At 31.2% G+C, this 14929-nt stretch overlaps 1 protein-coding gene across 7 annotated transcripts in view; it reads right to left on the bottom strand.

The window, feature by feature from the left end:
• Positions 1 to 205: 205 nt before the first annotated feature.
• LOC143239966 (uncharacterized) overlaps positions 206 to 14929 on the bottom strand; it is an 83878-nt gene continuing 69154 nt past the window's right edge. For 6 of the 7 annotated variants that reach the window (XM_076481662.1, XM_076481667.1, XM_076481666.1 and 3 more), the window contains 8 exons: positions 13937 to 14071; positions 13289 to 13348; positions 12371 to 12464; positions 11778 to 11953; positions 10691 to 10837; positions 9198 to 9398; positions 5302 to 5516; positions 206 to 3828 (listed from right to left, as the gene is read on the bottom strand). In XM_076481662.1, the coding sequence (XP_076337777.1) occupies positions 1451 to 3828; positions 5302 to 5516; positions 9198 to 9398; positions 10691 to 10837; positions 11778 to 11953; positions 12371 to 12464; positions 13289 to 13348; positions 13937 to 14071 (3406 nt within the window). In that variant the 3' untranslated portion in view covers positions 206 to 1450. The remainder of the gene's footprint in view (positions 3829 to 5301; positions 5517 to 9197; positions 9399 to 10690; positions 10838 to 11777; positions 11954 to 12370; positions 12465 to 13288; positions 13349 to 13936; positions 14072 to 14929) is intronic. The other variant, XM_076481663.1, reaches the window with a different exon arrangement.

Raw genomic sequence — 14929 nt, 5'->3', positions numbered from 1 at the left:
ATACTGAGTAACAAGTTATGTTAACTTTTGATACACATGCATTATAATGGCTCGTAAGTAAACCCAGTTGGCAACGGTGTGGATTTTGTACAAAAAGTATTCAGTAACATTCCACCTAAATTTACATTAGCCATTTCAGTCTAAAATTTATGCAAAGTTAAATACATTTGTTGTCCCTTCACTGTAATAATTATTGCATACAACATTTTTCTTTTTTCTTTTTTATTACTAAATGAATAACAAACAGACACAACAAGTTTTTTTTTTTATCACATAATAATTTAAAACTACTCTTGTGAAAATATAACACTAAATGATATCCTTGATATAGTTCTATAATTTTAAAAGATTAACTTAAAACAGTCTACTAAGCAAAACCAAGTCATATCATCATTCCTAGAGGAAGGATCTGAGAGTTAAGAATTCTAGCTGCATATGCCAAATACTTAGGATAACAAATCATATTTACCCTAAACTACCCTTGTAGTGTTAGATAATTAACATGATATCAAACCAAACAGGGCAGTAGAGTATGAAATGTACCCACTTAGGATCAGGATAATAAATATCCTTTTATATGGTGTCATTGTAACACGTCCTGCATTCTACAGTCCAATGAAAGAAGCCAGAATTATCTTTTTGGTCTAATCAAATAATTACATCACAGATTCTGCATGGAAGGTGACATTGTAACAATTTAATCCAGTATTTCTGAACATAATAAAGCTAGCTTAATGTTTGGTAAATTGCAAGCAACAGGTGTAAAACATGCCATTTCCATTAAATATACAACCATCAAAATCCTAGATAAATTGTTAAAATTATTCCAAGGATGGACATCCAAAACCCTTCATATCACAAACTAACCAAAATCCTTCATATCACAAACTAACCAGTTAGACAGGTGTATCAGTAAATTTACATTTTTATTTGCTAAAACCTGCAAGTCACTGTTTGAAATGCTATGCTCAGATAATGAAGAGTGTATGCATTTTCTCTACTACAACCTTATAAATATATACTATAGACTGGTTATTCCCAACAAAGGGAGCCACAAAGTTTATGACACCTAGTTTACACATTGTCATCATAATCAGTTATATTAAATCTCAATAAAAACAGTGTTTTTAACAATTATGTGGAAATGACTGCTGAATTCATAGCAGCAGGGAATAAAAACCTAAAGGTGAACTACAAATGGCAAATGACAAACTCCAGCAGTGACAGTGTAAGTGAATTTCTCACTAATTTTATGAAATGCACAAACAATTTTCTTAGGAGTGCAATACAATGAATTCAGTTTGAAAGAGGTATTCAGAATCATTGCTACTGTTATGAACTAGGACAAATGAGAAAGTGGCTGCTCACAACCAAACATGCAACAAATTTCTATGTTAAAAATACATCAGCTGTTTGTACAATTTATACACCTTATTGGAAAAAAAAATGATCACACAGTTTTACTAAAGCGATTAAACCAGTTTAGAGACTGACTGTTTCCTTGAAGCCTTTTTGTCTTAATAAGAGTTCCTTCAGATAGAAGTGAAAACTTTTTCTGAGAGCTATGAGGACCAATGTGCTGTAGATCTGAGTGACTAATATTTTCATTAGATTGTGTACGAAAGAGTTGTCTGTGACTTTGACAGCATATCACATCTTTGGGAATACCATTATTAGTGAGGCCAATTATACCTTTTCTTCTTATCTCTGTGCTTCCATGTAAATTTTCTTTATCATTAGTTGCTAAAGCTGCCAAACATTTTCTTTGTGTAAGATTGGATAAGCTAGGACTTGAATTATTCATGAAAATACTTTCAGATTTATCAGTTGGGTCCATTTGAAAGGCTAAATGACCAGAAACAAAAACTGTTTCTTGTGAAACATCTGAAAGAGCTCTAAATTTCTGAACATGTCCAGATTTGGTATCTTTAAATGTATCTTGACAGGTAGATCTATTAGAAGTGTCTAAGTTTGATAATGAAGGTGAAGAATTGTTTCTCCAAGGTCTGCTTTCAAAGATCTGCTCTTTTCCATCTTTACCAAGAATTACCACTCTTTGACTTAAATCCTGTCCTGATTTGGCTTCTAATTCTTTAGTTAACTTTCGAACCACTCCTTTCCCACCATCATCCATTTCAGTGATATTATCATTAGGGACTAGAATTTGACCATATTCTTTGATTTTTGATCTTTTAGTTTTAACCTTTTCCTGTACTACACCAGAATTGCATTTCCTAGAAGCTGACTTTTGAAGGTTTAAAGTTTCTAACTGATCTCTTTGAAGCCTGACTGTTCCTTGTGTAGGCTTGTCTTTACAAGTATCAAGAGCAGTTGAAGGTGACAATGCTGTTACTCCTATATCAGATGAAAAAACAACATTATCAGATTCAGGGCGAGGCTGTAGTTTTGGTGTAGTACTTCGTGAAGACTCACTTGATGCTGATTGAATGGCACTGTTTAATACTTCCTGAGTTCCACAAAGGACTTTATTTACAGCCTCAACCATTGATGGCATGCTTGCACTATGTGACATGTCAGTTCTCTCCTCACTGAACCCAAAGTCCAAACAGTCATGTCTTTTTCTATGAGACACAGGGGGTGCTGGCCCATGTGCTGCCAGAGCTGGAAGGGGAAACCATTTAATTGGAAACATAGCTGAAAGAGGCCTTTTATCACAGCGTAGGCTACGAGACCTCTGTATATTTTTTCTCAGACCACCTTCACAATCAGAACCCAGTTCTGGTGGAGTAGAAGGAGTAGAATGAGAGTTAGAAAACATGAGATAGTTTTCACAACAAAAGCTTGCCCTTTTTTCTTCAATCTGCTGCTTAGTCCGCTTTACTGTGCCTGGTGTCCATGGAATACTCTCTTTTTCATAGGAAAACCTATTTTTGTATGGCACAGCACTATTTGTTTCTGTTGAGAGAGATTTATTTGGAGTTGACAGTTCTGCTGCTGCTGCTGGTTCAATTGGTCTGAAAAAGAGAGCATCTTTGGAAAGTTTCTTTGGAACAGCAGGAGAGTTCTGGGAAATGCTAGAATTAGAGGAACTACGTTCACGTTGAAACACTACTTTTTCCTGCTGGTTTATTACTTTACTAGAATGACTAGCTTCTGTAGAAACAGAAGGGTTGGCTTCTGATTTATTATTCTCAACAAAGAGTGCAGCTTCACTTTTGGAGCCTACTTTTTGCTTCCTAAGAACACCATCATAGGGAGAAACTGGCACCCTGAATAGTTCCTTACACTGTTCATGGACTTCAATGGCAGATACAGACCTGGGCCTTCCAACCTTTTTTCCGCGGATCCCACCTCCTCGTACTAGACCATTATCTTTTGACAAATTTGGTAACTCATATTTGGAAAATGTTGGTTGAATTCTCGGAATAGGTGGTTTGGCATGAAAGAGAACAGATTCATTTGACTGACTCTTGGATACCTGTATAGCAGATCCACTGAATACATTATCTACATCTATACAAGGTACAGTTTCCATCACAGAGCCTGTTTCAAACTGAGTGGCCAAATTCTGAACCAGTCCAGACCTGTTTGTAAGGTCCACTTTGGAAGATTTCTGGATTTCATTAGAAGTTATTTGAGATTCCAGTTCAGTAATCCGATGCTGGATGGACAACCCTTTGGTCATTTGGATATTGTCTAGACAAGATCTTGGAGTATCTTGGAGGACTGTAAATGAATCACTACTGCCATTTCCCAACAGCCAATAATTATGGCAAACACCAAAGTCAGGGTAGCAAGAAGGATCAGTGACTGATCTTTGTCTAATTCCAAGTTTAATCCTCTTTGTCTGATGGCCCTCTTCATTTTCTAAAAAAAATAACATATTATAAATATCTAACAAATTAACAAAGTGCTTCCAGAACAACAGTTAAATATTGAACAAAGGTAACCAAGTACATTGAATTAACAGAGATACTGATATCCAGTTGTAGAATTATTTAATAAAAACCATGAATAATAATAAAATCACATGAAAACAACAGTTTGCTTAGAATGGTTAAAATCAGTATATTTTAGAATTACCATAACAAAGAGTAGATTAGCAGCAAGTCACTGGTAGATATTTTAACAGACTAGCACTAAATGCAAAAAATTGTGTCTTTAGTTCAATAGCCAATTTCATAGAAAACCTACTTAGAATTACCATCAGACTGCAAATGTATTCACAAGCATTGCTAGAATGATTCAGGCTGAGTTAATCATAAATGTGCTAGTCCTTTCATGTATATAACATATACTCAACAAATCTGGAAGTTGTATTCAGCCCACATTTCATTTTGTATTTCCTTTTTTAGCTCCAGCACAGTATCTCATAAAATAGCTAATTTTTTTTTTCAAGTAGAAACTTTTAGCTCATAGCTCTTTGAGATCTAATTATAGATTTGGATTTAGGAGATCAAAGCTTTTCTATTGACGTACTTGACCACACTTAAGGTCTCATGCAATAATTTAACTCATCCTGCCTAAAAAAATTTCAATTTTAGGCTAAACTGGTAGAGATCCTGATGAGTAATAAAATCAAACTGTGTATATGCCTGTCCCATGCTTGATATTGCTGGTGCACAAAAATATAGCTAATAAAGAAGAAGAAGAAGAAAATGGTCTCATAGATTAATTAACTATAATTCCACCTAAAATAATTTCAAGTGTCATGGCTATTGGGGATTCCCTCTTGTTTATTACTGGAAACTGGATAAAGTATTATAAGTTTTTACCTTTAAGGCTTAAATTTGTTTTTTAATTGGTTAAACAAACAATTACTCTAACTTCAATAAAATCATTTATGAAGCCTCAAGCTTAAACTTTTTGTTTGTTTGTTTTTTGAATTTTGCACGAAGCTACATGAGAGCTATCTACACTAGCTGTCCCAAATTTAGTAGTGCAAGACTAGAGGGAAGACAGCTAGTTATCACCACCCACTACCAACTCTTGGGCTACTCTTTTACCAACAAACAGTGGAATTGACCATCACATCATAACACAACCACGGCTGAAAGTGCAAGTATGTTTGGTGTGACAGGGATAACTTGTGACCCTCAGATTATGAATCGAGCGCCTTAACCACCTGGTCATGCCAGGCCTAAACGTTTTGATCTTGAAAAAAGCATAATTAAGATTCTCAGTGCTAGTACTTGCAAAATTATTATTAATGAATAAGTGGTCTTTTTGTTTTACCTATGAAACAGATCATACCCTACAGAATAAAAGGATTTATGTCTGAAAAATACCAGTTATTATGCATACATGCTATGAATTCAAACAAGTTTTTAATCACACTACCTATGCCAAGTGTTAGTAGTTCTTGAGCCAAAGAGTCACTAGGAGACCAAGATTTGGGTCTAAAAGATATGCCAGGCACCTTAATAGTAAGATCAATGTTTCCTGGGGACTTCATCATGGTAGAATTCAATTCTGTTCTTGTTCTACAAGACTGATCTGGAGAATTAAGGTTGTTCTCAGACTTGGATCTCCAAAGGCTGCTGTGTCTTTGTTTGCTAGAAGAAAAAACAAGCAAAATTCTTCAAACACTTTTCTTCTTTTTTCAGTCAGCCACTAAGATTATTAAGTGGATAAAATATTTGCCATACTTCCAGAATTTTCCAAGTATAAGGTAAGGAAGGTAAAAAGTGTAGTATTGTACAAATAACTATTCTTTGCTCATTAAGAAAGTTTACCCATGGTTGGGTATGTTTTTATATTTTTAGTTTAGTTCTTTACACTTTCAGGATAAACATAGCAAAGCACATTTACTTTGTTGGGTAAAAATGTTATGCATCTGCAATAAAATCCTAAAGGTTTAGTTAACATTTACTAACAACAATGGTTTTGTTTGTAGTTAAGCACAAAGCTATACAATAATCTATCTGTGCTCTGCCCACCACGAGTATTGAAACTTGGTTTCTAGCATTGCAAGTGTGTCACATGGCGGGGGGGTCAATAACAGTGGACACTTTATCTAAAAACTATGTTAAAATATACAAAATTCTAACCCAAACACTTGTTTTTTTTTATTTATCTGTTTTAGCACAAAGCTACATAAAGGACATTCTGTGCTTTGTCCATAGAAAGGAATTAAACTCTGTAACTGAGAACTGTCAGTCTATAAACTTATCAATAACCCATCAGAGGACAGATCCAGATGTTTTGGTAGTGACTTATCATTTTCACACATGAAAGGACTGAGTTTTGTTTTAAACTTTATGGCCTTTGTGTTTAGTTTTTAAAATAATTGTTTTTTAAGAATAACAAGTATATAATATTATTTACTACAAACATGTTAGCCCTCACTGGCATTATAGGTAATTATAATTAATTATTACTAAACTATCAGCTTCTTTCATAGACTGAATACTGAAACTATTTGTATGTACTTAACTTACACTCACCTTTAAGTAACATTAAGTCTTCTGCACAGCATAAGTAAGTATACACAGCATGACCCATGTAATGTTCTTTAGTGTAGTTTTCTGTTTTTGCACTTTGGCAAATATAATGTTCTCATTTTAATGGTGATTTTTTTTCAGGGTATTAAAGTTTTTTAAAGAGAAATATCTCACAAGTGCAAATTAAACGTAAGTATAATAATTTTTTATGTTGCCGTGGTAGTAAATTTGTAATTGTTTTTGAAGTTCATGATTATGCTCACAGACAAGGTAATTGTCCTAACATTCTTTTGTAGTTAAGTTTATAAGAACAGAAGTAGAATAAAATTTTATCCACTTTCCTTAGAAAAATGTACATTGAATTCACACTGTTGTTAACTGTAAACAAACCTAGAATGACTTAAATAACTGATTAACATTGAACATTTGCATCACCCTCAATTACCCTACACCAAATTATCCTCAATACACAAGCATTTGTTTCTCTTTGATATCTAAAATGTGTTCAACAAATAGTTGATTATTTCAATATATTAAAGAAGTAACTTGTAAATTGGTAATTAAGTGCTTTGATAACTGTATATTTTCCCTGGATTTTTTAAGTGTTCTAAATGAGAATCATTCTGAATTAAGTGTTTTGTTACATGAGTACTTGCCAAAAGACCCGAATCCTACATTTTACTTACAAATCAGCATGAAATTAATAATGCATAACTACTACCAATTCCACTACATTAAGAACATACATTAATAGAATACTTCCTGTACATCTTGTAACATTTATTAGTGAAGGATGAGCTATAAATACAAAAAAATCTTGGAGTTGCGTATATAAATTATAACTACTGGCCTATTCATAACTGGTTTACAATCAATTATCACTATTGAGAAAGTCACTAGAATGCCAAAGTAAAATAAAAGTTTTGGTGTCAGGAGAATATAATAACTTATTTCAAACACATATGCCAAAAAGAAACATTTCTTCACAAATGTTATTCTAATAAGTGTAATGAATAACTTACATGCACAAACAAAAATGAAATCAATGTACTTGAGATCTTAATAATAGCTAGTACAATAGCAATTTTATGTGAAAAATTGATATATCTGTACAACCAATCATCCACTGATAGTGCTCTTCACGAAGTGTGTTAATTTAAATGATTTAATGTATTGTATTGACACTACTCAGGAATTTAGTGTGTGTTTGAAACCCTGATGTGAAAGCCTTTTGCAATTTACTGAAATCAGTGCAATATTTTATCTCTTCATTTTGGGTGAAAAATGTAGTAAGATACTCTCTACAAAGTTCTCATGAAATATATTAGTAAAAACAAGGATTACATTTATTCATTCAATGAAACTATTGTTTATTGAAAGTAAAATTAAACTCTGAAATTATTTTGTATTTTAACATAACTTTTGCCTATCAACTAATCATCTAATTTTCAATACTTCAGTCTTATCATAAAGCTTTCTTCTCAATTTGTCACTACTGACACCTTATTTGCTACTTATTGTAAATATAATGTCACAATAGTACTAGCACAGCAACATTTTTTTTTTGTCATCTGATTAGCATATTCCATATGTGAGTGTTCACACATGAAAAGGAGCACAAAGGAGATGAGAGTGAGACAGCAAGAGATGAATTCAACTTGCAAGAAACAGTAGCTGGAAATAAAGTGGCTGTTCAGTCTTTATCCTAAGACTGTTTTGATGCATGTTATAACTGATGAGTGAAACACTACAATAGGTTTATTCAATATCTTAAATATAGAAACATCCCTTTTTTAAGTGGGAACAAACAATGCACACATATTAACTTTCCAAAATCATAATGATAAAACAATTAACATACTAAAATAACTAAACAGAAAAAAGCACAGAGGGTTGGATTATGTTATATTAAAATGACCTTGCAAATTCACCATGTCATTACATACTATGTTGTCACATTCAGTCATATTACTATCTGACAACTGTGCATCTTGACAATAGCCCTTCAATGTAGTTTTAACTGCAAAACGTTCCACTGTAAGGATGTCTTGTCCAAAGTAAACCACTTTTCACTGCTTGCTTTATATAATATCCATCTAGTGTATCAGAACAATGGTTTTCTAGTGCTCATTTCAATGATCCAATCACAGAGAAATCTATGGAATCTATCTAAGAACTTGACAGACATATCTTTGTATAGAATAGTATAAATGTGAGCTTAATTCTCCAGCTGATTGAGGTATGCCATGGTTGAATGAGAGGTATATCTGTAACACTTATGGTGAATTCATACCCTGTTGATTTAATTTTCAGACAGAGATCCTTTCTGATTGTATTGCCTGGAACACATGGATGACTTTTGCCATAAATGTTTGTATTCATGGATTATTATTATACTGTGTTTTGCTCATTGTGAATGAGGTATGACTAACCACAGGTCCCTTTCTTGATAGTTCTAGTGCAACAATTTTGGTCTACATTCCTTTATGTTCCAATTCCATTCTGAAAAAAGGATATCCCATCTTCTAAATTTTGATCTGAGCACATCTTTTGGACATGAACATAAAAATGTTCTACATAAGAAAGGATTGTTACACACTTTTCCAAAAGTGGTAAATTTTTAATGGCTTCATGCTTCCTACAAAATGCCACATAATGTCAAAATAAAATTCTGATACACTCAGTTCTACTATGACTGTATACAGGTCATGACTATCACGTGACTTACTGATTTGTACAATCAAAATCATTTTAATATAACATACTTAACCCTGTAATCAAGTTCAAACCCACCTGGCATTTAACATTCCTTGGTACACCTCAAGCTGTTTCATGAAACCTGAATTAGGTCTAATGCAACTGCGTTTACTTTTGACAAACTGCATAGTTTTGTTTAAATCCCAATTGTAAGCCTTCATGGCATAGGCAATTACAACTGACGCTGAACGACTGATTCCCATTTTGCAGTGAACTAGCACCTTGGAGCCCTCTTCCCTGGGGAAAGCAATACATATAACACTGTTTAATGTAATAATACCTATGTAAAGATTATCTATTAATTATAACTTGGCAGGAACAAGTTGAAATAATTCTTACAAAACATTAACTCCACTTCTTAGACTAATTCCAAATATTACCCATCATGCTTGTAGAAACAGAAAATAATGTTATCACTTTATACATTTTCCAATAAACCTAACAATTTAATATCCAGAGGAGTTATATAAGCAAGATAACAAGATGTTGATAACCATTTCAGATACTGATTTTTAGACTCTTTCTTTCTCTTTGTTTAATTTTAAAGCAAATACTATATACACAAGCAGAGTTCTCAAAGATAACCTTTGAAAAGTGTACGAGAGATTTTATCACATTCATTCATAACTTTTTTTTAAAAATATTTTAATGTTTGAGATGAAATTTCAGATAACAATAGTTACAACATAATACAAGAAGAATGGTTGGTTCAAATAAAAACTTTAAAATAATCATTTAAAAAAATCAAAATATTTATAAAAATCCTTAAACCAATTGAATATTTTCATTCTGGTTACATTCAACTAAGAAAACTGTCCAAAATGCCCAACCATATATTACAAAACAGCATGTGGAAAGGGTTTAACTGAGAATGTAAATGAGGTAAAACTGTTGGGTATTGTTTTACACTACTGTTATGAATAAATACTACTGAGTTCCTTTGTCATCACAATGCCTAAAATTCTGGTGCAAATAAACAACTGATCCATTTGATAGCTTTAGGGGTAAAAAATATTTTTATAGAGGCAATATATATGTGTCATATTTAATAATAGTTTTTATTTATTTGATCTGTGCTCTTTACATTAGAGATAAAGGATTATAAACAATCATTTTGACATATGTGTCAATGCAATGATAAAATAATTACATAGCAGAGGAAAAATCTAAAAATGTTTTAATAACAGGATAATGTTTATGAATAAGTTTCAAATCAAACACAAGAGACAGCTGGCTTTGAGAATTATGCACAAACACTCTAGAATACTTAAAACATTATTGTCAAACTCCTAATGCAATGTTTATTTAGCTTTACAAGTTTTAAGTAAAGAAATAAAGTTAAAAGCTCTTGTATCAAATTTAAAGGAAATACAAACAAATGAGTAACAACATAAATAAAAGTACTAGAAATGATATATTATGCTGTAGAATATGTGATGTAGAAGTAAAAAAAAAGTTGGAGTTTTATTGTACTGTTAATTAACTCAACAGAAAATTACAAGGCAGAATTAAATAGTTGGGAAACATACTTTGCTTTCCTGATATATTTGTAGGTATTATCCCAGTGTGGTAGTAAGTCAGTGGATTCATCATCATAGACCCTAATATTGTAGTAATTAAACATTCCTGGGAAAAAGTTGTCTATCTCTCGAGTAACATTCAAAATGTGTAGAATCCTGGAAAACAACATTAAATGAGGCTCAAAAAAATTATTAAAATAGTAGTTTTGATGTAAAGTAATTGAAGAAAAGATAATGAAATAAGAAAACCACAAAAACTATACAACTTTTTCTTTGATAAATATATAAATATTCTTGACAATTGGCATCCATCATAATCATTATTACTTGAGTGTAAACTGTTTTAAGTCATAGAATTAGAAATGCATTCTATAAATTTAGCTTCTTATAATCATATTTATTATAAGACAGTTTACCCACACACACAATAAAACATCACATATAGTTTATTCATAATTCACTTTAACATAAACAATAAAAAGCTTCATAGTTCCAACAATGATGTTCAATTTTTTCATCTAATTTAATAAGCAAAAAAAAAATTGGTTAAGTCCAATTCTAGCTCACCCATATCAAAAGAAATTAATAATTTTTTTTCAATTTAACATAATATTATCCTTTTTTTTGTTTGAAGTTGTTTTTTATAAGTAAAAATGGATTTTCAAAATAATAGCATGATTTGTATTAAATACATAATTCCAATTTTAAATTATTCTGAAAAGTTTTTCAGCAACTGACCAGTTCTAAAATCATTTTTTTGGCGAACGAAATTACATTAGATGGCATTAGTCACGTTTACTCTTTTGTGGTGTTACTGGATTATACTATTATCAAATAAAAAGATATTAGAAAAACATTTTTTCTTTCCAAATAGGAGACCCAACAGAATAGTTTGTATGCGTTACTAAAAAGTTAATACGTTAAATTACTTCTCCAGATAAGTATGCACAAATGACTGTTCTTAAACACTAGTTAATAATTAACTGTCCCTTAGTTTCATATCTTCTTAAGAATTATTTCAATAATAGCCTTTTGAATGAAAAATCCTAAATAACTTACATAAAACTAAGTGCATTTTACTAGCTATGTTACAGACCCTTTATCCTTTAGTTCTTCCAGGTTAGAAGCATTCCATTCTGATCCTAAGTACAAGTACTCAAAGATTTCTGTTGGGGCATCCATCTGTCCAAGAATTGTCAACATTTCTTGGTCCAGGTACCACTTGTACTCATTCAGATTCATATTCATTTCTTCTTCCAATCGAGTGCGAATCTTTAGAAAAAACAAACAAAACAAGGATATTAGAGTAAACGTTTCTATGTATTTTACACAGTAATTATCACAGAATTGTCTGATCTTTTTTTTTGCTAAACTAAGCAAAACCTAAAACACAAAATTTCACTCCCAAAACATGGCCATCAATTTTTAACATATAATGAATTAATACTAAATAATATTTATTTATTTTTATTTTGCACATGATAAATACAAACTGTAATGTACTTATAAATAGCATGCATATTTTACTGAATATTAAATTTATGTGTATGGAATATAAGTATGCACAAACACACACATGTACTACTTTAACTACACTCCAAAATATACATCAACTGATGCATTTCTATATAGTTTTTTTTTCAGTATGATGAAAAACCAAAACCAAAGAAGCTCCAGTTCTGTACTTACATACTTGCTGGTAACTTCCTCTAGATCTACAGACATCATTACTTCTTTTAATTTGGCACGTATCACTTTCTGAGTTTCTTCTCTTTCTGTTGGTCTAGTGGAATATAATACAGTCAACAATACAGGCTCTTTAACTTAACTATATTCTTAGTTTGATAATCAGGAAAATAAATTAATTATCAGGTAACACAAGGTAGATTTAATATTAAAGACCAAATATCATATCAAATGTTAATATTAATTGAGAATAATAGTTAACATTTAGAATATTTTAAAATTTGACCTGTCTATAATTAATAAAACACAAGTAACTTCAATTTTTGTCATTTATATGAGTACTAAATAATTCCTACACACTCATTTCTTGCAATAAATAGTATAAACCTCTTCACATTTTGATAAAATACAAACAATATGCCAATATATTTTGCACTTCTTCAAAATGATAATACTATGAAGTAAACATTATAACTAACAACTGGACTTTAGTATATCCAGTTATCCATAGACTAAAAGGAATCTTTAGCAACCAATTGATATACAGGGTGGTCATAATGTCAGGATGGGTAATTGGAACAATCTCAAGGGTGAATTGCATAAAACATTAGCGAGATATTTTGCATCCATACATAAAGTGACCACAGATATTGCAAATTGATGATTTATAGTAATAGTTTTAAGAAGTGTCACTACAGCTACTGAACAATGTTGCCACTACAGTTTCTGATTCTTCATCACAAAAGTGGTATATTATATTGCAGCATGTAATGTCTCTTCTACATCTAAATTTCTTATCATGAGATTATAATTAGATGGATAAACAATTACTAGAATTCAGCAGCTGCAATGTATGTAGGCAGAAAAAATGAAACAATTTTGTGAACTTTGAGTAATGATACGAGAGCTACTGGTACTCACGTCGAAATGACAGAGTCAGGAGAAGGAGGTCGCCTGGACTCCAAGTCATCCATAGCATTCCTGATCAAAATATGCAAGAAAATTATTTTATCTTTAGATCAAAGTCATTAAAATAAAAGAATTACATCAACAAAGTTTAAAATATAAAATTATCTCTCATTTATATAAATTTAATATATAAATAAATAAATATATATACACACACACACTAGTAAAACACGTTTTCAGTTTTAGAGTTTACTGTTGCCTCACTAAACATGGTTTGTCTTTTAACTTCTTTATTTGATTATGACTGAGCTAAATTCCTATAATTTGGGAATTAGCTAATTTCAAGCTTGAACCCTGTTGGCCAAGAATATAGGAAATCTTTACAAATAGCGACACAAGATTCATTCTATAGTATTTGATGACACTGACAGATAAATATACTGATTTTGATTACCGTTATTCCTTGTCTTTATTTTTTCTTATAAGTTTATTTATTTTGGCTTCTTTCCATGTTTAATACAGTATTTTTAAATGCAAAGTATAAATTTTCCCTAAATAAATATATCTTTATAATTTGTTGATTGAAGAACAATTTCTTTAACTCATTAAAAAAAAAAGGGAACAAAAACTTATTAAATTTACTTCTAAATTTTTACTTGCCATTCATTAAGACAAGACTGGTCAGACTTAATACGGTATTCATAATAGTTAATCCACTGATGGGATCCGCCACACATGTAACTGTTGCAATCTCTGGCCTTAGCACTTGCTTTATGGAGTGTCTGAAGAGCTGACCTATGAATAGTGAGATGTATGACTGTGATATCACAATATATTTTGGCATAGGTATAATGATATGCAACTAGAGTATATAACCATATCAGTATGAACTATCTAAACTGCTAGTTAAACAAAGTCACAAATTTCTTTATACTGCACTTCTTTCAACAATTTCCTACTAATTTAGTTTTAAAAAAGTACTATACAAGCATACATAAATCAGTTTGGGAGTATTTATAAATCCATATATTAGTTTTATACCAATAAGTTTTTGAACATACACATGCATCATTTCAGCTGTCAAGAGACCATTTATTTATATAAAAATTGTGGCAAGTGATTTTTTTGTTTAAAATATTTAACTGTAAAACTCAAGACAGAGAAAATGCAGAAGTGTGGGCAATAGAATAGCCTTGTGTGCAGTTTATATTTCAATTATGTTACCTGAAATAACCTTCTAAAACAGGTAGAAGTTGTAAAACTGAGATATAACTGATATAACTGGATTTTGACTGTTCAAATGTAAAAATAAAAAATTATGCTGCATTCAGTTTGTCACCAAAAGAATGTCACAAAAATCACAAGTTTTAGTTTAACTTCAATCATTTTAACCTGAATTAACCAACTGAACTGGCATATAATGGAAGCACATTTAAATAAAAGGTTCAATAACAAATGAAGATGGGAAAAAAACTTTTCTAAGAGTAAATATTAAAATTTATAAATCAAATACATCAAATAATTAGTTTCAACTTACCATAAACCTACTTGGGAATTTTAGTATTTAATGTCAGGCAAAGTTTGTTAATTATCATATTCATTTGAATGAATGCTGAAGATAACATATAAGAAATAGTTCAATTTAATCAACAA

This window comes from Tachypleus tridentatus, chromosome 13 (genome assembly GCF_004210375.1).
Source record: "Tachypleus tridentatus isolate NWPU-2018 chromosome 13, ASM421037v1, whole genome shotgun sequence".
In the NCBI taxonomy this organism is placed as follows: domain Eukaryota; kingdom Metazoa; phylum Arthropoda; class Merostomata; order Xiphosura; family Limulidae; genus Tachypleus; species Tachypleus tridentatus.
The sequence above is the reverse complement of the archived record's forward strand: the minus strand, read 5'-3'. Positions and strand labels throughout refer to the sequence as shown.